A 24,513-nucleotide genomic window follows, 5' to 3' on the forward strand; every position below is an offset into this window, starting at 1 on the left:
TCCTGGCTTGAAGTGCCTATTTGGCCAGACTGCAACTTTCAACTTGACCTTGGCCTCCAGCCGCGTCCAACCCCGTTTTAGGAAGAGTGCAGCCAAATGTGGCATGCTTTTTGGTATTTTTGTGGACGCTGAAATTGTGTCTGGATTTGCACGTTATAGCGCGAAAATGTGAGGATGATTGAATGTTATTGTTGCTACAATACCCGCTATAAATGTTTCCACAAGGCACAAGTGTGTGTTTTCTTCTTAAATCGTCTCGCTGTGACCATTTTGGCCAAAATCCTAATTCTGAGCCAATCCGTCAGTCTGATTGTTCAGTAAAATTATTGTATATTTAGTGAAAGTTTGCACTGACTGAATTCTTTAGACATAAAGCCCAAATAATCATTTAAATCCACATATGTGTAAACAGTTTTCCTCCCTTTTACATAAGGAGCATGTGCAGCCAAAATGGCACGCGTAATTACGCATCAAAAAAAGCGTAAATCATATAGTTTTCCCATGTCATGTGTTACACAATTCATCATATAAGCGTGTTGTGATGGCACAGAACTACAGACGAGATTGCCTTACGCAAAGTTCCTCTCAATTTGGGACTCAAATGTTACTTTAGTTTTAAGGAAAATAAAATAAAATTCCCCCCGACCCTCCTTTAAATATCTAAAACATGGATCTCCTGATGTGCGGCAGCTCGTCGCAGATAAACAGCTCGATCTGCATTATCTGATGTCTAGACGTTTATCATCTCCTTTGCATATCACGTGCTTGGCCCCGGCCAATAACCTCGCGATCTTTATGTACTCAGGCGTGTTGGTATCGTTACTCTGCCTTGAGTCCCTGTCTCTGCTCAGTCGAGGGGATTTTGAAAAAGAGTTGGTCGTCTCGATGTAGGGCATGCTATGACCGCTTCATTACTCCTCCACTCGCACTGGGTTGACCCGGTGATGTTCCTCTACGACAACGGCTTGGATGAGAGAAGCAAGAGCATGGAAGGATTTACTGGAGGCAATTTCGCTGCGAACCAGTGCAGGAATTTGTTAGCGCATCCAACCTCGCTGGCTCCCAGCACCACCTACACCGCGAGTGAGGTGCCAGTCTCTGGCATGGGGGAGCCTGGCAAACAGTGCAGCCCCTGTTCTGCCACCCAAAGCTCGCCCAATGCGTCTTTGCCCTATGGATATTTTGGCAGCAGTTATTACCCATGTAGGATGTCACACGGCAGCGTCAAGGCGTGCGCGCAGCCCTCCGGTTATGGCGATAAGTACATGGACTCGCCGGTGTCTGGTGAGGAGTTCTCGACCAGGGCGAAGGAATTTGCGTTTTATCAGGGCTACTCCTCGGGTCCATACCAGCCCAGCTACTTGGACGTCCCTGTGGTCCCTGCGCTCAGTGCTCCATCTGAGCCCAGGCACGAGTCCCTGCTGCCCATGGAGCCCTACCAGCCGTGGGCCATCACCAACGGGTGGAGCGGTCAAGTTTACTGCACCAAAGAGCAGCCACAGTCCAATCCTCTGTGGAAGTCCTCGTTACAAGGTTTTTTAAAAAAAAATTATTATTATTGTTTTATTATCACAGAAACGAGCTGTTAAACTTTATGAAATATGTGCATGTAAAGCACATTTTAATGCGCCTGGAAGAAGACAGTTAAAAGAAAACTAGAGCATTATATATTCCTGAAACCAAAAAAAATGATTTTCTGCCTGATGTCCAGCAGATTAAGATGTGATGTGTCTCCCTCTCCACAGACACCATATCTGGTGGGGACAGCTCTATCCGCCGTGGGAGGAAGAAGCGTGTGCCTTACACCAAGGTGCAGCTCAAGGAACTGGAAAGGGAGTACGCCGCCAATAAATTCATCACCAAGGACAAAAGGAGGAGGATATCCGCGCAGACGAACCTGACAGAGAGACAAGTGACAATCTGGTTTCAGAACAGACGCGTGAAGGAGAAGAAGGTGGTGAACAAATTCAAGAGCTCCAGTTAGCTCTGGAGAGCTGCGGGAGGGGGGGGGGGGGGGGGGGGGGGGGGGAGAGACATGGATGCGCCTTCATCCAAGAAAACTGTGCTATAATTTATTACGCTGTATGGACGGGTTCTCTGTCGCCAGAGCGGCTCTGTTGGTCTGTTCCGAACCTACACGTTTCCTTCCTCGCGTCCTAATTGGAACCAGCCGATGCGGCCTGTCAACAGAAGGTCGGAAATGGTTTTGCAGCACGTTGACCGAGGCGATTCTGTGAGAGGATGAATGAATCTCCTGCAAATACTCACCAAACGACGAGACATTACCCCGAGTTATCCGGCGACTTTATTTTATTTAATCCAGCAGAATTTAAGACTGAGGCCCCTGGATCATGTAGGCTATGATAAGCGGTGAACACGCTGGTGGATCAAATGTCTTTGTCAGGCTGTTTGTTTTATTCAATCCAGCCAAGAAAATTAAATCTGAAGGCCCCTGAATCCTTTACAATAATTGATGCGGTGGTGAAACAGACTTAAAGAACCTTTCAGGCTGCAAACAGGCACATTTAAACAAATAACAATTAAATTATAGAGAAAAAAAGAATCTCAAATAAGAATCTCAAAACATAATATTTAATTAATACATAATTAAATGCTGCAGTTCTTTTTCCTCCAAACATCTACAAATCCAATCTCTTTATTTGAATCAATCCTCCATCTGTCAGTTGATGAGCCAGGATGTGATGAGACTCTGTCAAACATGAAACCTAAACGTTTCAAAACGTGTGTCCACTCTTTGTCCATGTCACTGTCCCTTTTCTTCTTCTTCTTCTTCTAAACACAGGGTTTGTTTTTTGTTTTTTGTCGACCTATGCAAATGTATTCCTGTCAGTCAAGAACGATTTCACACAGGAGTCCTGAACGTGTCGGCATATTTAAACATGTAAATACTATCTGACTGCAACTATCTACTCTCCCTTCTCTGACTGCAATAGCCAAAGTCGTTTATTTTTTATTTTTCTCGAAAATAAATGTTTGAGAGACGCTATGCGATGTGATCTCGTCATTTTCGTTCAGGTTTTTCGGTCCGAGCTGGACGTGGATGTTTGATCAGGCTTTAAAGATCCTCATGGTAAAGTTAGAAAAGCCTACATAATATATAAAACAAGTGATGATGGTGTTTTTAGGCCCAAGGGCCTGAGAGAGAGAGAGAGAGAGAGAGAGAGAGAGAGAGAGAGAGAGAGAGAGAGAAGCCTCGCCGAGCTCTGAGCCTCTGTGGGTTTCAGCAATTAACAGTTTATGTCGCCACCTAGTGGCGGAGCTGTGTCAGCACAGCGTGTGCCACAGACCGCAGTGTTTAAACCTGCCTGAACATCTGGCATCTGCTCTCACACAAATATATGTATGTGTGTTTCTTTGAGAAGAATGCGTATTATTTATTTAATAAATCTTCATTTTATTCAAAACAACGTGTTATAAACCAACTCTGACAGTTGAGGTTTAGATCATATCAACAACAACATTTCTTTTAAGGATCTTTTAGCGCACAAAATGATCCTCATGACAGATTTAACGAAAATTGGACGATAAGAAGTCATGGAACAGCGGAAAAAAACACAATGATGATGGCTTATGATTATAATATTATTTCTTGTATTCACATTCAGATATATTTTGGTCATGCATATTTAAACTATCTTTTTAAAATAATAAAATGTGTTTTAATTACAGTGAAAATGCATTATTCCGTTTCCGTTCATGTTTCATCAGGGCTTCATATCTTGCAAACTCTTGTCCCTTTTTTGGTTAAGCGCAGTTCAGAATTTACTTTACGAGATGTGTGTTCAAATTTTGAAAAACATTTATCAGTTTATGCTCATATCTACTGGTAAATAGTAAATCGGACATCTAAATCTCTGAGGTGCGGTGGCTTTAGTGGGGTAAAACCAAATCAATTTTCCTCCAGGAAGAGGGATGTGTTTTTAAATTTTTGTGTTGAAGTCCAAACGATGCTTATGTGCATCTCATTTCTGTAACAAAAGCGTCAAGCCGACACAGAAAATCATGTAAAAGACGAAATGAAAACCTTTGAGATGAAAAGTTTGTGAACTATTACGCACAAATCCTTTCTTCAGTCATTGGTTTTGGTATCTGACCTTTAACCCGTAATTAAACAGTAATATAATTATGGCGTTGACACATAATGGTGTCATCACAGTCACAAAGACACAGGCTGCTGAGTCAGCTTCGATCTGAGTCTAAAAAACCCAATCAACGCACAAACCAGGTGCGCAAAAATCCTCCTTCTGCATTAAAAACTGAAGCCGGGTCACGACACTGACCTCCAGACTGTCCGCGCCACCGTGACCGGCAGGATGCTGGTTCAATGACCCTGTCTGCTTGGATTTGTAGCCCTGTCTGCAAGCTTTCGAGGCGGCAGCACCCTCGGGTGAGTGTCACCCTCTCAGCTCTGTCACACACGCACAAGCGGGGCGATTTAACTAATAGCAGGCACGTTTTGTCTTCTTGCTCAAGAGCACTTAGAGAGGCCCGGCTGCCGATGGGCCTCTTAACACAGGTAATAATCGTACAAAGGTTTCCTGTTTTCGCAGACGGAGGTCATGTTGGTGTAAACATTCCTCCGCTTTGTACAGATGGAGTCCTCTTTGGGAAACTTGTCCTGCAGCTCCTCTGCGTGTTTCATGCGGCCTCCCCCTCTGTTGCTCTGTGTCATTGCGCCCCCTAACAGCCGCGCAGGTTAACGCACCTCTCTCCAAAAAAAGTCCCGTATGCTGCTGCTGTCTGAACCAGCAACATGGATGCTAACAGCCCAGATTGCCTCTCAAACACTGAGCGAAATGAGGATCTAAGAGTGGAAACCCTTTGATATGATTTGCGGAGTGGAACCAATCAAAAAAGTTAATTATTTAAAGAGCTGAGAGCCCCCCCTTGTGTGTGTGTGTGTGTGTGTGTGTGTGTGTGTGTGTGTGTGTGTGTGTGTGTGTGTGTGCTTGATGGTGTTGGACGTTGTGCAATGAACTTCAGACAAAAACAAAAATGAAACACAGCGAAATAAAAACAGTCACTGAGGAAAAATCCAAATCTTCACCGAACAAACGAATTATAGGAAACACTAAGGGAAGAATTCATTCTAACGGTGCTGATTTGGCATTTTGAAACACCAGCAATCAAAAATGTATGGTGGACACATTTAACTCTGGGTGAAAATACTCTGTTCATTTTACGTTTGACTGCTGAAACATTACATTTTAATGTAGCATCACAGCTGTGTTCGTCGATGTGTTGTGCGTGTTTTAGAGAGACAACGAAACTGCATTTGCAGATATCATAGCTGGACACAGGCAGGGAAAAACAAAACAAAACACACGATCACATGAAAGTTAGGACAGTGAAGTGTAACTGATGCGTTCACTGACATCAAACCTGCTGTCTTCGACACGATTACCCCAATCACATCTGACAGCCTGCGGATATAATGCGAGGTTGAATTTGTGAAGCCAGAAAGTTTTATTAGGTTTTTTTTTTTTTTTAAGTTGTTGTGTTTTACAGCAGCTTCAGCTGTAAACCCCCCCCCCCCCCCCAACAGCGCACTGCTTCCGGAGAAGTACCCTCCTCCTTCTCCTTCTCCACCTCCTCCCTCATATGTGTCAGAGTCCTCCATCTTATTCCAGCTCACTTTGTCCACCTTGATCACATCAAACCCTCCATTATTGTAGATCTCTGCTGTGTGTTCTTTAACTCATTTGAATTCTTTCCTGTTCGTATCGCTGAGCAGAAGATGGCCTCGTGGATGACTTCGGTTGGCAGGAAAGAAAATAGAAAAATACATGAAAAATAGTCACACACAGTCCAGTATTAATAACACCTGGGAGACTTTTTTTTTTGTTGTTGTCTGAACTCGATCGTGTGTGTTTCAGACATCTTAGCAAATAAATCTGTTATTTGTTATTTGCTGGGTTTTTTTTTTTTTTTTCAGAGCGGACAGACGCTGCAGTCACACAGCTTTATTTTGAGCGATGAATCAGTTTTCATAAACACTTTTAAATCATCGTGAATATTAGAGAAGTGAAGCGATTGATGCACATTTTTGCTCCGCTCCAACAATTTGTCTTGGTAGGCATCATCCAAATGTAAACACACGACATCTCTCCCTTTTTACATCTCCTTTTATTCATAATCTACATTTGAATGATGTGTAACAGCTCACTGTTTCAGTTTACATCACCAATACTGTTACTCATTAATATGAATTAGCCATATTTTTGATGGGTGAAGTGACATTGTTCACATATTTTCACATATAAAAATACACATGCATTGTTTTAAGTACAAACATTACAGTTTGGGCCCCTGCACCGGCACATCTTTTAGCTAAATATTTGCAAATGTCCCCTCGTGAAATGAAGTCAGGGGCCGACTTAAAGGCAGGAGGCGCGCACAGATTTTTCCTCACATTCCTCCTCAAGTGTCGAAGGAGAATTCAGACAAACCAAGAAAAACTGATTTTATTTTTTAAAAAAAAAGATGTGTTTTAGCTGACTGACTGCTGCACCTTGATGTATGTTCGACTTCTGTATTTTCTGCACCACTGAATAAATCTCCCACATTTGATCATTCGATCTGAGATCCTGAAGGCCGCAGGGTCTTTTTTATTCGCTCCCTCCAACTTTATTGCATGTGAACTCTTCAAGGCGACTCGGAAACGACAAACCAGCCTTGACTTTCATGCGATTGTCTGAAAAAAAATTGCAAAAAAAGACGTCAAGTTAAAGGATCGAAAACATATTTGTGATATTAACCAAGAAGCTGAAAGCTGAAACTGTAATATTTTCTATTTACTTTTATAAAAACTTTTGCACTAATAAAACAAAAGTGAAAAAAGAAATGATCTTTTTTATGGAAATGTATTTTGCGCATTTGTTGGTCTCCGGGTTTACCAGCTTTTCACGCACCTTCTTCTCTCGCTTATATCAATGGATTCATGCGCATATACCGGAGTACCCTAATGTTGTTTGTGGTCGAGGCTGTTTGAATACTTTGCTGTGAGCCGAAGAAGGAGAGGAGGTTTCAGTGTGACAAACACTCCTGCAGCCTCGGCCTGGATGTTGACGCTGCGCACGACAGGCTGAATAATTCACAATATGATAATAAAATAAAAATGAAAACAGTAAGTCTAATTTATCACGTAAGGCTAATTCTGTCCCCGTTGCATGGAGCTGGATTCGCTGCAGTCCACCCAGGGCAGGATGAAATATTACACAGTCTCCTAATGCGTCCCTGCACAGGACAAATTCACAGGCTTTGATGTATGAACAGCGAATTTGGACTAAATTCCCAAAATGGGCTGCATAACAGGATTAGTGATATGCGACACATGTGCCCACTTACTCAGCAGCGATGACAAATGAAAATGGATTGGAGTGTGGGAAATAGCCCGTGTCCAAAGGTTTTATACTGGGCGGTGCAGGGAGAGAGAACAGGCGATGCAAAGACTGGAGCCCCGTCAGCAAATACCTTTTATTAGGAGTAGGCAGCCTGTAAAAATGTGTACATCAAACTTTAGCTGTGCGTGCCAAGCCCTCTTATAACTTCCAATTCCCGCACAAATCGCAATCTCACAGCACAATGTGTGTTTTCATGGTTCAAGTGGTGATTAAAAGGTGTAGAAATGTTTTTAAAAAGGCAACTTTTTACACACGCGTGCCGCCCTCGCACGATGAGAGTCTGCAGCAGGGTCGAAGCTGTGGCGTGCTTCAATGATCCTGGTTCAAACAAACACATAGCAGCCATAAGAGAGATAAGCGCCCACCATTGTCCCCATCTGTCCGCGGGTGCCAAACTGGACTGATGCCTGACATGAGTGCAGCATGACTCGCATTACTCCGACACTTGTGGACGAGATTGGCCTATAAATAGCCAGAGGAGCTATATTAAAAATACACATGGGGAGAAGGGCGAAGTCGTGGCTGCCATTAGCTCAAATCATGAAATCATCTAAAATGGGTTTAATTATTGCGAAAGATGGCTTCCAAAGTAAATGACGCATGTTCCATAAAGGCCCAAATTTGCGTAAAGAAGAGAAAAAACCCTAGTTTAGGCGGTTAAATGTTATTTGTCGCACAATAATTAATCCTCACATGCGTTAAAAAGCCCAAATTGTGTCCCAGTGGGTCTAAAACACATCATCTTCGTCTCCCCAGAGGTTAAGGTGAGGGTTAAGGTTAGGGTTAGGTCTGAAAAACTCAAAGGTAAAAGAAGAAACATGGCAGGTTAAGCATGCTTGGCGTGAAATTGGGTACAATTCTCAGTTTGGTTCTACCTTGTAATGTGGTAATTTAACGACGATAGTCTGCAGCCAGATAGAAGTAGCCCCGCAGCAGCTCTGCAATGAAAAACAAACCCACGATTTAAAAAAAAAAAAATAAAGAAAGAAAAAAAAAATAATATATATATATATATATATATATATATATATATATATGTTTTGGCTCTTTCCAAAAAAACTGCCTCCAAATGGGTTCCTCTCAGTATTTTTCCCTCTCCCATACAACCAGAGGTCTACTTTATAAACTCATTGACTCATACAGTATAGCCCTACACGTCGAGGCGTAGGCTATCTGTCATTTTGTGCCAGTGGTCACATGGCTTTGGCCCTCAGGAATGGATAGAGATGGATCCCCACGTCAGCTTGTACGTCTAAGGATTTCTGCTCCAGCAGTCTGCCTCAAAGTGACTGGAGCGCAGCGCCGCGGAGGAACTATGCGCGGATTATTATAGGACGTTTCCAACAGCAGAATATGGATTTTGATGAGCGCATCTCAGGCTCTAATATGTATTTACCGAGCTGCACTTACTACGTCTCCGGAGCCGACTTCTCGGGTCTCCCTCATTATTTAACCCAGAGCCAGTCCTCCTGCCCCATGACATACCCCTACCAGTCCTCAGCCCTGCCACAGGTCCCGTCCGTGAGAGATGTGGCGTTCAGAGACTATGGGATTGATACCTCCAGTAAGTGGCACCACAGCAGAGGGAGCCTATCGCACTGCTACACCGAGGACATCGTGCACAGGGACGGCTGGACGAGCAGCCCGGGCTCCAGGGGGGCAGAGCTCCTGGTGAAAGGCGGCTCCGGTGCCGGCCACTCCTGCACCTCCAACCCGACGCCGGGCTTCTACGGCAGCGTGGGCAGGAACGGCGTCCTGCCGCAGGCGTTCGACCAGTTCTTCGACACCGCGTACGGGGGCTCGGAGAGCAGCACAACACCGACAGCACAAGCGGCGGACGCGGACAGACACGCCGCCAAAACGAGCCCCGCTCCGGCTCACCCGGGCTCGGACACGGCGGAGAGCCTCAGCCCCAAGTCGTCCTCCGGCCACAGCGAGGAGAAACAGAGCAAAAGCAGCGGTGAGTGTGACTGAAGGAGAGAAATCTAACGCGTCGCTCTTAAAGCTTTTTATATGCTGTTTTATAAGCACGTAAGGTTTATGGAGGGCCTGCAGATTTACCCTATAACAAAACTATGTTATAAACGGCAAGATCACGTGCTTGGGATTGAAATTGGCCGTGAAGACTTTGGCTTTAAGCTTGTCTTCCATGATTTCAGACAAGATCTCCACTTCTGTCTCCATATGTGCGCCTGGATATCCCACCAGCAACCAGCCTGCGAACTTAATGTGTGTACCAGATCTTTTTATTTTATGAAATGCTGTTCTAGTTAGAGAATGGCTGCATCCATAAATCTTCCATGAGATTATAATTCTTCATCTTAACTGTTTTATTTTATGTGTGCATAAAAATACAAAGTTTACAACACTGCAAAACAAAACAAGAGAGGTCAAAATAAATTAATCAGACAGAATCAAAACACAATAAAACAAATAAAAAAAGAGAAAACCAAACGACAAACTGCTCGTCCTCGTCATGTTGCCTTTAACATTTTGGATTTATAATTTGTTTTCTATGGACTGACAGAGAGTGGGCAGCCTGCGACCTGATTTAACTTTAAACCCAGCTCCTTATTCAAACACAAACATTTACAAAATCTCTGGATTTTCTCGGATTTAATCCAACAACGTGCTCTTCACGACTTTTCGCCTCAGCCGGGCCCTAAAAACAACAGCTCTTTACGCGCAGTGAAATCAAAAGCGGACATTATACAAGCATATCAAGACACACGATACTCTGCGTTGTTTGGTTTAGGCCCACGCCCTCACTCTTTAAAACGCGGGCCAGGATTGTTTTACGCATTTCAATAAGTTTTCACTGCTTCCGACGTGCGATTCTTCATGCCCAACATGCCCCACTACCAAGTCCAGTCTTTGTTTACAGATCGGTGCTGTAGGCCTGAGAGGAGGGAGACACTTGAACTCCACAGCTCATGTTAGACCACCACCACCGCTTCTGCTGCTGCTGCATCCAAGCAGGAAATACACACATGTGATAACATCTTGTTGCATTGTATGTGCTGACCTCACCCTTTTATTTATTTCTTTTTTTTTAAATGTATTTATTCACTTTTTCTCCCCCAGGTGGCCAGAGGACGCGCAAGAAGAGATGTCCATACTCGAAGTACCAGATCAGGGAGCTGGAGAGGGAGTTCTTCTTCAGCGTTTACATCAACAAGGAGAAGCGCTTGCAGCTCTCGCGGATGCTCAACCTGACAGATCGCCAGGTCAAAATCTGGTTTCAGAACAGGAGGATGAAGGAGAAGAAACTGAACAGAGACCGTTTACAGTACTACACCACAAACCCCCTGCTATAAAAACATAAAACAAAAACTGAACAAAGACTGTCTGAGGCGCGCAGACTACACAGCTACATCTGATCTGGACAGAAGGAGGACAGGAGTGGTTTTTTGTTTTGTTTTGTTTTGTTTTTTAAATGTGCCAGACTTCATAAAGAATTCTACTATTTATACACTATTTTGTCATTAAACGCAGTTGGCTCCTCTATTATTATTATTATTATTATTATTATTATTATTATTATTATTATTATTATTATAGGCATGTTGTTCTGCTTGCCCGACAATAATCCACAATTTTCCCAATTTTTTATGAATTTCTAAAATTGCGTGTTTGGTTTACGAACACGTGTGTCTGAATTTCCTTTATAATATTTAACAACGCACGTGGAGATTGTTGTACTGCAACCTTTTTTTTTTTTTTTTTTTTTAATTCTTGGTCTTTCCTTGAAATACAAAATGTTTCCCCAATTTTACGCACACAAACACACGCAACTTTTGCAGGCCCAAACATTCTGACATCAAACTGTGTTTCTGCTCCTTCTCTTCTCTCTTTCTTCTAACTTCAGTGTACAAATGCAAAAAAAAAAAAAAGAAGAAGAAGAAGATCCGCTGACAGGAAACCATCTTGTGTGTTTTGATATCCCTATCAGACCTCATCATTTGACCCCCCCCCCCCCCCCAAAAAAAAGTCACAAGTCAGCTTTAGCGCATGTGTCCAGTTATGATTCGTTCATTTCATGCGTTTTAAGTCTGATTTTCAGTGATATTGTAACATCTGCGTCTTGACGCTCAGCACCGGCGCTTTTGTTGAGCCCTCGGCCGTAAAGTCGGATTATTCTTGAAGGCGAACCCCGCTGATAAAAGAACCCAAACCCCCACGAGTGAAACATAATCCTGTATTGTGTTTTATCCTCCAGCACGTGGATCGCATCTGGTTCATTTGATATGTATGTCTGATGCCTTTTTTTATTCCCTCATGGCCGGAAATACAATCCGCTGCAGTTATTATCTGATATCCATTACAAAGAGTTCATTCATTTTTGGGACGATGCGGAGAGTCTGATTTTGACCTGGCATGCCTGTTAGGCTTACTGAAACAATCTTGACACTTGTTTGAATGAATCTGGATGTAACACGCGCCTCCTTGCAGAAAAGAGTGAATGTGTTCGAGTGATTATGCTCTTATTTGAGTAAAAACCGTTTCCCCTCACGACCCACCTAACAAGTCGACCGTTCGCGATCCACCAGGCGGTGACACTGTGCGGTAAATAAAGGTGGATGAACGCCAGATCGTCACAGGCAGCACAATCTGGCCATTTATTTATTATTGTGTTTGATACTGAATAAACAGGCGATGAATTTCGGGTCATTTGTGTCAAGCCCTCTCACATAAAAAGATGGGTAAAAAACAAAACAAAAAACGTGGCTTCAGGTGGCTTTATATTCACCACCAGGCCCCTGAAAACAACTTGAATGGCCTGCCATAAGCTAATAAGGGCCCTGATGCCTTCCTTATACCGTGCATCCTGTGAGGCTCCCAGGAATTCCGCTTTGATTGCTGCACATCCTCCCAGTTGCTCCAGTAACTTGGCCATAAAACGCGGATTCGTCTGGAGCATTTGGAGTGTAGTGCCATAAAGCGTCTGAGACCCAAGGTTATTAACTGTGACTAAGGGGCTGAAAAACAACGGCTGGGAGCATTGAAAGCTTGTGTCCACGGAGCTTTCCGGCATCATTTTGTTTCAGCATCTTACCGTGGTCGGAATATTCCGCGTTCGGGCGTCGCGCCGCGGTGCTAGGCGCGCCCGCATTCGCCCACTGGGTGGCGCTCCACAGATCAATGTCATTGCCGTGAATTGAGATATAAAAGAAGTTTTGACTCAACGCGCTCAGCTGCTTTAAAATATGTCACCACCTCAGGATTTCATTGTTAAGGTAGGCACAGAAATATTGCCTTGACTGCAGGGGGTTTATTAACGCGATCAGAGGGAGTGGGTCTGTCTTTTCTTCTTCTTCTTCTTCTAGTCTTTCAGCTCATCTCCCTCTTAAAGAATATGCTGTTTTTCATCCAGGGTGTAGATGTTATGATGTACTGAAAGCATTACAGGCAAAACTCAAGTTAATGGAGCAAGAAAAAAAAAAAAAGGATTCTCAGGTTGCAGCTCTGCAGGCGTTACAGGCCTGGAGTGACTAATGCGCACAAAGAAATAAGATCACAAGGGCCTTTATTCCAAACAACGTGTGGCTCACTAACTTTTATAATCCCTAGAGAAAAGTTTCCAACGTAAATGACACTTTGTTTGATAAATGCTAAACTTGATGTGTGCTGTTTAGTCGTGATGTAAACAATGTAAACATGTGAAAATAAGAACTTGGATTGTCCCAAAGATATGTTTTTCTTTTCATATCAACGCGCAGCTTGTTGCTACTTGTGTGTGTCCGTGTGTGTGTGTGTGTGTGTGTGTGTGTGTGTGTGTGTGTCTGTGTGTGTGCGCACTATGCGCGCATACATATTTGACGTATTTTCACACATTTTCAAATATTTTCTCTCTTCAGAGAGTAATTGAACGAATTAAAACACACACACACACACACACACACACACACACAAGTTTTATGTGAATAATAATGTGGGGGGAGCTCACCCACAGCGCGCGCTGAAACATCACAGGAAACATCTAATAGGATTAATGATTATTATCATTCATTGAGGGCCAGACTGCTGCAGGTTTGACGCCATATAAAATGGCTGTACATAAACTGTAGCTCTCATTTCTAGACTTTATGGCTCCAGACTTATAGGAACATGGAGGTGGCCGATGTTGTATTTCAGGGTAAACCCACCTTTGGAGACGTTTTTATTCTGACCTAAATCTGTAGGTCCTTGTTATAAACTCCTAACCCCATTGGCGGTCTGAGGAAACGAGGGTCGATGTGTTTTCTGACTTTTGTTATTTTTAAAAAATTTTATTTCACTTTACATATTGTAGAAGTCTGACTTGTGTATACTAGTTGTTCGCCTTACAGGATGAGAACACATTTCAATAATTTTTCTCTTTAAATCAGCCTGTTACGAAATGACTCAACGGCTATCAGATCGTTTCGTCTTGTTTGTTTTAAATCAAAATGACATTTAACATTACACACCTGAAGTTAGGCTATTCCGTCGTAGGTTGCGTTATGTGGTATGCAAGAAAAAAAAAACAACGTTTTTTTTATTTTATTTTCATTGTAATTATTTTTTGGTTTTGTTTTCTGGCTGCGTCACGGTTACTAGTTTTTATATTTTTTATTCCCATTACCTCCATCTCACATGCACAGGTCTGTTAGCACAAAAACATGTCATGAAAAGCACAAAGACTAGAAACACATGCATACAGATTTTTTATATATATATATATATATATATATATATATATATATATATATATTTATATATATATATATATATATATATATAAAAATATATATATATATATACACACACACACACACACACACACACACACATATATATATATACACACACACAGACAAAACCCGAATAAAAAACAGCTTTAAAACGCGCTCTGATCTATTTGTTCATGGAGTGGAGTGGATATTGGGAGACTTAATTTAAATTAAAACAATGAGTATAGTATTATGTGCATTTAGGCCTTGATATGTGTGTGCGTTTGTTTGTACATAAACAGTGCGTAAACACGAGGAGAAACTCTTTCAGATCCCCAGTGTTTCTGTAAAAAGCCAGATCAAAATATGCAATCTGTCCGGTAACGCACTACATTTCTGGCAGTCTTTCTCTGTATTAAGTGACCATTAAAAGACATGTAGCTCCAGGGCATTGTTCAGCTGTGCCTGCCTGCGTGTCACCTTAATAAAAAAGCTCTACACAGCCCTTTAGCAGTAAAAAGGTGTCTGGACACAATCCTGGCATTTTGCACCCACAACACTCCGCACCACAACCAGATAAGCTCGACCGAGTGTCTCTGCAGTGTTTTCTGTCCGGCAGTGTGTGCACTGCTTTGGGTGAGCCCATGAGGAATTAAAAATAGTCCAATGATAATCATCAGAGCAGCAAGAGAAAGGGTAAAGAGTCCCTCGCCCAAAGGACCTTTTTGGTGTTTTGATGCACCCTGTGCTTCTCAGAGGCACCTCCAGAACCCTTCATTTTTACAGTGCTGTAAAAGTGGTCATAAAGCTATGCATTGTACATAATTGTTAGGGACAGCTTTCAACAACTGAGTTGTCAAACTGGGCTTGTTGTTAAGTCTGCATAGGCAGCTCTGTTTTTATGGGCGCTGATCGAGGTGCAAAAAATGTGAGATTCAGAAAGAGATTTAAGATTTTCTTTCTTTCTTTCTTTCTTTTTATTTTTTTTAACCTATAAACTCCTCTGATGCACCACTTTCCCCCCACAGCTTTTCTCTTTACTTAGCCTAAAACAAAATATACGACACAGTGGAGCTGCCCGGCCGGACTGGGAGGAGTCTGTGGTCGCCTGGTGTTTTAATTGGCTGCAGGCTACAGTGAGAAGCGTGAGTATCAGTAATTATTCAGCAATGTTTTGCACAAGAAATGTCAGCCAGAAAGGGCTATCTTCATCCTCCGTCAAATTATACCACAACGATGACATGCCCCAACAACCAGGCTGGAAATTCGTTTTTCGTGGACTCCCTGATCAACGTGAGGAGCGACAGTGGCTCGTATTACCAAAGTAACGGCGTGTATTTGCCACCGGCGTCGGAATATTCATATGGACTCTCCGGCGGCTCGTGTTTCCCGGGGATCGGTAAGCGCAACGAGCCGAGCACCCAGAGCGTGATCCCGTCCCCCGCTCCGTATGTTCAGGGGATGGAAACGTGGCTGGAGACGTCGAGGTCCTGCCGGGTGGAGCAGCCCAGCGGCCAGCATATGTCTCAGTGTTCATTCTCGCCGAGCATAAAGGAGGAGAGCGCCTATTGCCTTTACGAGTCTGACAAATGCCCTAAAGGAGCAACAGTAGATGACATTTCCTACTCGACCGCATCATGCCCGGTCACCGGCACCACCTTGCCGGTCCCGGGCTACTTCCGCCTGTCCCAGACGTACACGTCCTCCAGGCTCTACCACGATGACCAGCCGAACATGAATCACTTCACCCTGCAGCGAGCTGCTCGCCTGGACAGCCAGCCAGCCTCCCAGCCACAGGCTGCCTCTGCTGAGCCGGAGCGGAGGGAGAGCCACGAGGAGGCGCCTGTCCCTGCGCCCTGCGCCCCGGCCAGGGAGGAGGACAGCCGCCTGTCCTCGGAGAGCTCGTCCTCCCCTGAGCCCGCTGAGACGTGCAGCGCCGAGTGTCCAGAAAAGCCCGTCAAAGGTGAAGAGGCGACACTCATATAGCACCATAAAGGGCATGCACAAAGCATTTTTAGGATTCTATTGTTTGTTGAGTATGAATGCTGATTTACTTTTACTATTAGTAAATTAATATTTAGATCAGCCACTCACAGGTGCATTTATTTGATATTTATCCGGCCAATCAGAGTCGAGGATCAGAGCTATTGTGCTTCATTAGGTGTGTTTTGACATCTCAGATAGGCTGCAGTATGTGTGCTATCACACTGCTATTCACACAGGCACAGTGGATTTATTTTAACAGGCGACTTTATGAAGTTTTGATAGTTAAAAAGCACATGAATTATTCTCGGATTTTTAAATATTATCAGGGTTTCATTTATTATTAATAACGAGGCCAACGCAGTGTAGTCCAGGCCTGGCTATAATTTCAGCAGACTGTGCAGAGTATGGTTTATGTCTTAATAAACGTGCAGTTGGCTACAGGCTGCTGTCGTTAAAGGCTGCTTAACGGGGCAAATAGCAGTTTCTGGTAAAATGCTGAATTGCAGCTCTATGGCACATACACGCAGATATGTGGCTGCGTGTAAAATGGTTGTAAAAATCAAACAGAAGACAGAAATCATGCATATTTAGGATATTTAAGCTCTATAGATAGGTAGTAGGAGTCAGTTAAAAAAGTGGAATTATGTACCAAAGCAGTTCTGCAGTAATTTACAGTAAAAACACAATTGTATTCATTGACCATGTCAGGTTTTGTTTATTTTGGATTTTGAATTTTACAAGCGCATAATTTCTAATAAATATCCAGCTTCCCTTCCAGGTATGATGTTTGTTTTTCTCACACCTGTTGCCTAACATGCTGTCTCATTTTCCCTCTCGCAGGAGATGGAAAAATGGAAAGTACAGCTAACTGGCTCACAGCAAAGAGCGGCCGCAAGAAGCGCTGCCCCTACACCAAGCACCAGACTCTGGAGCTGGAGAAGGAGTTTCTCTTCAACATGTACTTGACAAGGGAGCGTCGCCTGGAGATCAGCCGCAGTGTGCACCTCACTGACAGGCAAGTCAAAATCTGGTTCCAAAACAGGAGGATGAAACTGAAAAAAATGAGCCGGGAGAACAGGATCCGAGAGCTCTCCAGCAACTTCAGTTTCTCGTGAGACTGTCTGCGACTTTGGCGCCCTCCTCCATCCATGGCAAGGGCGCCTGTGCAGAGCCTCCCCAACACCCACCCAACTGTGAGAATGTCCATGGAAAATAGGACCCTACTGCTTAACTTATTGTTGTTCTTTCTTGTTTTCAAGTCTGTTTTTGTTCCGTCGTGGATATGTATTTATAAATGGCTACATTTGTAACGTTGATCCATTGTGTTGAAACTGTTCAGAATGTGACCACAATGTTTCAGAGCGTCAGGCTTGTACATATTGTATAGTCAACCTGAGTGAACCATTGGAATTTGCATGCTGGACTAACCCCCCTCGGGAGTACTTGTGTTACAGTTACACGTAAGGCCTCCATGTGACAGCTAAAGAAACCTGAGAGGTCTGATGAATATTTGCACATTTTTGCTGGTCAAATTAATAAAACCATCCCTGCAACTGCAGACTTCTTATTTCATTCAGGAGGACAGACCAGGAGCTGCGCGCTGTTTTAAATCTTAAAAGCTGGCTCAGGTACAGCGCACGGTGCTACCGCCACTTTGTGTTTCTGGACTGGGTCCGCTCTGTGCACAGTAAATATTATTACAGTAGTAGAGGGTTATGTTCTTCATAGTTTGGGCCTGTAATAGATGTTTGGCGGCTGTGCACACTTGGTTGCTTTATGTCCTTGACACAGGATTTAAAAGTGAACCGCGCCGTGAAAGCAGCATCAGAGCCAATTTTCCATTTTGATTACTTAATTTAAAAATTATAAACATGTGGCTCCTTTGCTGCAAAAACAAATACAGCCAATTATTTTTATTTGTATGGTTCAAATGCTAAATGTTTATAAAACAGCCAGAAAATGTTGCAAATCCGTTTGAGAGTTGCCGTTCTTATCAGATCATCGTGTTTTGCATTTACAGATTTAAGAAAACAAAAAAATCACATGCAGACTTTTTATGAAATGAAAAAACAAACAACAACACAATTTCCACGCCGTGGAAAAAAAAAAAAACACACTGTGAGAGAGATTCCAGAAGAGGAGAGCGGGCTGTTGAGTGGTTTAGGTAGTCTCATGTTGTTGGGCTATTATATTCCTCCCACAACACGAAACTGCCTTGATTACCTCAGTAAAACTCGTCGCATCATGAAAAATGAATCACTATTAATTACTGGTCCGAGTTATTAATAATTCTTTGCTGCAGGCTGCCTCACATACATAAAAATTATTATTCCAAAAAGTGCAATAAAGTGTTTTATTGTTGTGCGTAAAAGGAACTCCTCGTATGATTTTTCTGTTGTCCCCCCCCCCCCCCCTACATCATAAAGCTAAAATCCTGGGTACATTTAATCTCTCACCACTTCTGTGCAATTTAATTCAAGACAACCTTTTTGCAAAGGGGTTTTAAGCAGGAAGTAAAGACGCAGGCTTTGGGGTGGAATGAAAGGATTAAGGCTTGTATACGTCCAGGAGAGGAGCAAAGGACAGACAAGGCCTCGGTTATGATCATTGCAGTCTGCCAGTTGCCTCGCCGTAGGAAACGCCGGATGCGTCTGCTCTCGCCAGAGAAAGGGCACAAAGGCTGAGCTTTATTGGTGATATTTAGCTTAGACAGCCAGGTTGTAACCTGAAGAAAAACAACCCAATTGCCCGTGATAAAAAAGGGACTGTTATATAGCACCCAAATAACCTCACCCCACTTTCCGTTTTAGTTTGCCTTCAAAGTAGACCCCGCAGACACAGCTATGTGCATCTTTGTAGGCGAATATGTTGGGTTTTTTTTTTTCATTGTGTGACCTCCAGTGGTGCTTTTAAACGCATCTCTCCTTGTTTGGTCTGTTTTTAATGTTTTTATTTTTTGATTAAGGAGCCACGAACGAGAAACAGAAAATCTTCTCTCCCAAAGCAACAGATTTATAGGTGGAGCTCATTAAATTATTATACGTCTTTTATTTTGGAGGATCAATCATCCCATTAGGTTTTCTATGAATGTACAACATAATTTTTAAAAGCAAAGAGCTTGTTTGGTGAGTTTTTACAAATGGAGGCTTTAAAGTAACACTCCGCCTGCTCCCCTCCAACACAACTCTGTTTCGACTGCACCTACATAAGATCTCTCCACTGAAATCATAACGTTTATGGCTTATAAAACGTAATATTTCCCAATAAAGGCGCGGGGATTTGCTATTAAAATATGGTGGGGGAAAATGGTGGCCATTTACTTGAGCAGCAGGCTGATTTATTATTTATTGTTCTGTCCCACGGTCACGTGTTCGGGGCGCCCTATCCAGTCTTGGGCAAGGTTCAACTTGCTGGACGCATTGAGCCCCTTTAGCTGGTGCAGGAGAGCAGCTCGTTAAATGAAATGAATCTGCTGCTTCTGAATCTATCAGGAAACTAAAGCGCTATTTTAATTTATTTTTTTTTTTTTTGTCGTTGCCTTTTTTTTTTTTTTTTTTGCAATGTCGACGTTGGGGACGAGTTATTACGTCGAGTCGTCTGCTCTTCCCGAGCAGCAGGAGGATATGGTACCGAGGTACTCATCAGCTGCAGGGGTGGAGCAGGCGATGCTCACCGAATATGGCGGACACGAGTCTTTCCCCTTGCAGGCGAAATCTTCTATTTTTGGTGGATCTTGGAGTCCCATCTCGGCCCACCCTCCGAACACAGCCACCCCGACTTATATACATCACCCGTACGCGAGCGGGGACGGCGATGGCATGTTTACGCGCTCCTGGGCGTTGGATCCGGTGTCCGCGTCCCTGTGTTTGACGGGATTACCTTCGACGACCATGCATTACGAGATTAAACCCGAACCTCTGATTGGGAGTGCCGAATGTACAACTCTGGAGACGCACACACCTCTTTTGTCTGACATTGGAAACGAGGCGTCCCTCGCGGAGATTCCCTGCGAAACCACGTCCGGCGCGTCGAAAGCCGCGGAGGAGAGCCCGTCAGCAGAGGAAGTGAGGGAGGTGGATGCAAGTAAGCGATGCAGTGTTTAAATTTTTTACTCTGGTCTCTCTGTGGAACCCGTTTAGATGAGTGAGCAAATGGTATTAAAGGCTTGAGGATGTGGAGGGATTGTTTAGGATGGCACAGGCTTGGTTTAGTAGGCAAAAAATAAAAAATTTAAAAATTTAAAAATGGGGGCACATTTTTGATTTGGCTGACAGAGAAACGATAAATTTACAGCTCAGTGACATGATCTGCTGTACAGATATTCGTCAAGGTGGTTGACATACTTCACTGTATAATTTGAAACATCTACGAAGGAATGTGGTGTGGAATTTGCCATCCTCAGTCCTCGAATAGCTCAGCGCAGGGTGGAAATACACCAAAAATAATTTATTTCACAAATACACACTCCTGTCAGCAGCAGCAGCAGCAGCAGCAGCAGCAGCAGCAGCATATTCTCCATCCGACAGTACACTCTTGTTTTTTTTGTTTTTAATTTTTTTTTTTTTTAACTCTACTGTCTCCTGGTTTTGACCCTCCTGTTTCCAGATGATCCATCGTCCAACTGGCTTCACGCGAAGCCCACCCGAAAAAAGCGTTGCCCCTATACAAAGCACCAAATCCTCGAACTGGAAAAGGAGTTTCTGTTTAACATGTACCTCCCCCGGGATCGTAGATACGAGATAGCGAGACTCCTGAGTTTGACCGAGAGACAAGTGAAAATCTGGTTTCAGAACCGCAGGATGAAGATGAAGAAAGAAAACAAAGACCGGCGGAGAGACAGTTAACTTGTTATTTGGGACTGCTGTTGGGGGAGGGAGGGAGAGAGGGAGAGAGGGGTGGGAGTGTGTCCTTAATATTCCTGACCTGTTACACATGTCGTTGTAAAGTTTGTGTCGTTATGAAAAAATGCTGGATGTTCTTTTCATTTCCTATGATATCCAGATTTGATGTTTGTGAGAGGACAAAAACGTCTCGTCAGAATTTAGATGTGTTGCATTTTACGCACAGAGATAGTTAACCACGCTACATTTGCTATTTGCATGAAATGTTCCTCGACTACCTGAATGTCTTTCAGCTACCTATTTGAATTGTCTAACTTATTGTTTTGTTTCTTTTTTGCAATATAGATGTTGTTTTTATTCTATTCTAACTGTTGATCCATTTGTGAAAACACTGTGTTCGCACTTCAAATACCTCGTCGTTTGCTGGTTCCATCCACAATAAAGAGTAGTTTGTATAGCACATGAGAAAAAACTACCATGTCTCATTAATTGTAGTCATTTCTTTTTTACATAATATACCAAACATATTCTGACAAAAAAACATGTACTAAGAATGTATATAATGAGCAACTTTCGCCTGAGTTTACCTTAAAAAACAAAAACAAGAACATTCAAAACAATTTCAACAAAATAAGAATTTCCACTTCCTGTCACCTAACATGAATTTATATCAAGAAGAAGGAAAAGGAAAAAAAGGTTTAAATACAAACTTTTACTACGTCTTCTGGTTTGTAACCAGCGAGCTTTATGGCGCAAACAACCCACAAAGGCCTCTCCAGATTTATTTTCTCCCTCAAAGACTTTTGTCAACCCTCCTGGCAAGAAGTTTCTCATAACAATATTCATATATTACGATTACATTATTGCGGAAATGAGAAGGGTGTTTATTTGATTGAAACATTTATAGTAACTGTTTTTTATTTATTTTATTTTGAAAGAGTCCAGGCATCCTGTTCAAACAAATACTAAATACAGAGATGAAAAATGACCGCGGTTACTTTAATTAAGTTTGGATATTCTTGGATCATTCGATTACGGACCTTTTGGGAAATTAAATCAGCTGCATGGACTGCAAACCAGCGACGCACAGCGATGTAACAATTACAAACACGACGTCTTCAAAGAGCGAGAGCAAATTAAAGCGACACCGAGGCGCATTTGTGCGTTTATAGATTCGTTAGCACTTAATTATTGTCGGAATCGCAACATGTGTGCGCGCGAGACGTTGTTGGACATTTTTCGGCCTTTGAAAGCCCCACAAAACTAAACTAGATGCCCTCGTGCAATAAACCACAATCACAGCCTCGGCTGTTTATAAGGTGCGAAAACAGCAGAGCATGTAGAGGCTCTGACTGCAGCGAGGCAGCGTTTGTAATGAGGCTCGGGCCGACGGTCAAATATGTGATACTGCTTTGAGATAGGAGGCCTGCAGCGCGCGCACACACACGCACCCACCCACACACGTAAGCAGAGGAGATAAGAATAAGAGGTGTAAGGTCTGACAGGACTGCAGATGGGTCTGTCTAATTACTTTATGACCGTCTACCAACAATTAGACCGTCTCAGTGTCTCAGAGCAGAGACATCCGTTTGTTGTTCGGTCGCTGTGTCGACACACACACGCGCGCGCGCACACACACACACACACACACACACACACACTCACACACACACACACACACACACACACACACACACACACACACACTGGTATATATCCCACAACATACATCGCTTTATCTGGTGAACAAACAGAAAATATAATATATGTATATATATATTTTTAATGTCCAAATAATGATAAAAGAAAGACTAAAAACTGAACAGAGCACCAGCGTCCTGCCTCAGTGCTCGGTGCTGTTCTCGCGCCGCCAGCAGGTGGAGGCAGCGGCCTGTCTGAGGAGCAATCCGGGTGGTGCGTTCACGGCACACCGAGACCACTCCCAATTTATCATCACAGGGCTGCACCAGTTTCCAGACGTTTTCGTCGTAAATCACCGAGTCCTGCTTTGTGTTCGGTTTCATTCTATCGTCATATGTGGCATCAATTGCTCTTCTAAAAATCATCGTTTAATTTAAGTGGGACTCTGCTCGGCCGGGGGTTCCTTCTCTGCTTATTGCAGCCACAGATTTTCAAATGACTCCATTTTGTGTCTTTTGAATAGCTTAGAAGACAGTCTGTAGACATTATGATTAAGGATTCATTGATTCTTATATTGATATAGAAAGCAAAAATAAACATTTTGTATCCATGAACATGTGCATTGACCATGACTGAGGTGACAGTTTGACCACGCATGATTATCCCCCTACACACACATACACACACACACACACACACACACACACTCTATAGCAGCATGTCATCATTCCCCCAGGAGCTGGATTAGACTTCACTGGACCCAAATTGAGCGTTGAACTTGAGTTCCTACAAATAGAAATTATACCCCAACAAGCTTTACCTCTCTTCCTGGTTTCCCCTCAACCTCCACCTCTCCCTCACCCCCTCCCTCCTTCTCTCACCCCCAAAGGTCATCCACATGTAGCTCATTAAGTCTCTTATTTCCTTTTGGGGGGAAAACTGTAAAGTTATCGCAGACAACTTGATGTTCACATTTCTTAAAGAGGACACGATAAGATTAGAGAACCTCCAGTGAAGTCTCTCTTCGGAAACAGCGCGGTGTGCGTAAAGATGGCATTCCTGTCTGATCCCCTGTGCTTGTCTGCGTGGATCTCTTCCATTCGAGTGGAGCCGTGTTGCAGGAAAAACAGAAAGTTGCTCGGACGTTGTTTGCGGTGGGACCTCCGGTGACCCCTATACATCAAACCCCGTGACACCAGCGGTGACAGAGGAGGCCGCGGGTGAACTCTGGAGGAAGAAGTTCAGGGGAGTAAAGTCATGAGCACATGGGAGAGTGTTGCACCCACTTATCCTCGCTGCCATTAGTGTGTCGTTTACATGTGGACAGTGAGCTTGTCTCGTGATATTAGACAGGACTGTTTTGTGCAGGGTTAGGGTTATTTTTTGCATTTGTGCGGATAGATTATTGAGCCACACTGACACCATTTCAGATTTGAAAAGGGAATAGTTTGGACTTTGCTTTCCAAAGCAGGGGTTGGCAAACTTATTCCTGACACAAATTAGTCCACGGAACCCGTCTGATCTGATCGAGTGTCTTATTAGACAAAAATGTACGAACACATGACCATAATAGTTCTGTTATTGCGTTACTCAAACAGAGCATGAATTATTCCCATTTGTTCCGGGGCTAACTACTGTTAGATAGCCTCTTTCATCAGCCACAGATACCAGTGTTATCCTACATATTTTTCTTTGCATGCTTATTGCTTCAAATTCTTCTTTAAAAAGCCATGTTCACGTTGTACATTTTTGCTTTTACCCGCAGGGCAGCAGAGCAGGACCTCTGAATCAGGGAGCTGACGGACAGACTTCCCCTCTCTCAAAAGGTGGGTTCTTGTATCATGTCACATTTCTGTTACTCCGTTTGCCGTGACCCCACATTTTACCCCGCTAATTTGCCTTCTTAGGGGACAATGAAGGCATCGCGAT

General features: G+C 43.3%; 4 protein-coding genes across 4 annotated transcripts; all 4 read left to right on the forward strand.

Moving 5' to 3' along the window:
* The first annotated feature begins 864 nt into the window (after window positions 1-864).
* Window positions 865-1,984, forward strand: hoxa13b (homeobox A13b). The gene is made up of 2 exons (XM_030394543.1): window positions 865-1,533; window positions 1,746-1,984. Exons 1-2 carry the CDS (start codon window positions 900-902, stop codon window positions 1,982-1,984), a joined length of 873 nt encoding a protein of 290 aa, XP_030250403.1. The 5' UTR covers window positions 865-899.
* A 6,662-nt stretch (window positions 1,985-8,646) lies between these two features.
* hoxa11b (homeobox A11b) lies at window positions 8,647-10,799 on the forward strand. The gene is made up of 2 exons (XM_030392737.1): window positions 8,647-9,384; window positions 10,509-10,799. The coding sequence occupies exons 1-2, from the start codon at window positions 8,778-8,780 to the stop codon at window positions 10,739-10,741; spliced, it is 840 nt and encodes a 279-aa protein (XP_030248597.1). The 5' UTR covers window positions 8,647-8,777; the 3' UTR covers window positions 10,742-10,799.
* A 4,301-nt stretch (window positions 10,800-15,100) lies between these two features.
* hoxa10b (homeobox A10b) lies at window positions 15,101-18,473 on the forward strand. The gene is made up of 2 exons (XM_030392736.1): window positions 15,101-16,079; window positions 16,943-18,473. Exons 1-2 carry the CDS (start codon window positions 15,302-15,304, stop codon window positions 17,215-17,217), a joined length of 1,053 nt encoding a protein of 350 aa, XP_030248596.1. The 5' UTR covers window positions 15,101-15,301; the 3' UTR covers window positions 17,218-18,473.
* Window positions 18,474-19,452: 979 nt separating this feature from the next.
* hoxa9b (homeobox A9b) lies at window positions 19,453-21,418 on the forward strand. The gene is made up of 2 exons (XM_030394498.1): window positions 19,453-20,185; window positions 20,708-21,418. The coding sequence occupies exons 1-2, from the start codon at window positions 19,663-19,665 to the stop codon at window positions 20,944-20,946; spliced, it is 762 nt and encodes a 253-aa protein (XP_030250358.1). The 5' UTR covers window positions 19,453-19,662; the 3' UTR covers window positions 20,947-21,418.
* Window positions 21,419-24,513: the final 3,095 nt, after the last annotated feature.

Source organism: Sparus aurata, chromosome 17, assembly GCF_900880675.1.
Source record: "Sparus aurata chromosome 17, fSpaAur1.1, whole genome shotgun sequence".
In the NCBI taxonomy this organism is placed as follows: Eukaryota; Metazoa; Chordata; class Actinopteri; order Spariformes; family Sparidae; genus Sparus; species Sparus aurata.

Bases quoted from the DNA above. Each gene is read 5' to 3' on its own strand.
- hoxa13b (XM_030394543.1), top strand. From the start codon at position 900: ATGACCGCTTCATTACTCCTCCACTCGCACTGGGTTGACCCGGTGATG. The intron at 1,534-1,745 runs GTTTTTTAAAAA...CCCTCTCCACAG, and splicing joins GTGGAAGTCCTCGTTACAAG to ACACCATATCTGGTGGGGAC.
- hoxa11b (XM_030392737.1), top strand. From the start codon at position 8,778: ATGGATTTTGATGAGCGCATCTCAGGCTCTAATATGTATTTACCGAGC. The intron at 9,385-10,508 runs GTGAGTGTGACT...TTTCTCCCCCAG, and splicing joins GAAACAGAGCAAAAGCAGCG to GTGGCCAGAGGACGCGCAAG.
- hoxa10b (XM_030392736.1), top strand. From the start codon at position 15,302: ATGTCAGCCAGAAAGGGCTATCTTCATCCTCCGTCAAATTATACCACA. The intron at 16,080-16,942 runs GTGAAGAGGCGA...TCCCTCTCGCAG, and splicing joins TCCAGAAAAGCCCGTCAAAG to GAGATGGAAAAATGGAAAGT.
- hoxa9b (XM_030394498.1), top strand. From the start codon at position 19,663: ATGTCGACGTTGGGGACGAGTTATTACGTCGAGTCGTCTGCTCTTCCC. The intron at 20,186-20,707 runs GTAAGCGATGCA...TCCTGTTTCCAG, and splicing joins AGTGAGGGAGGTGGATGCAA to ATGATCCATCGTCCAACTGG.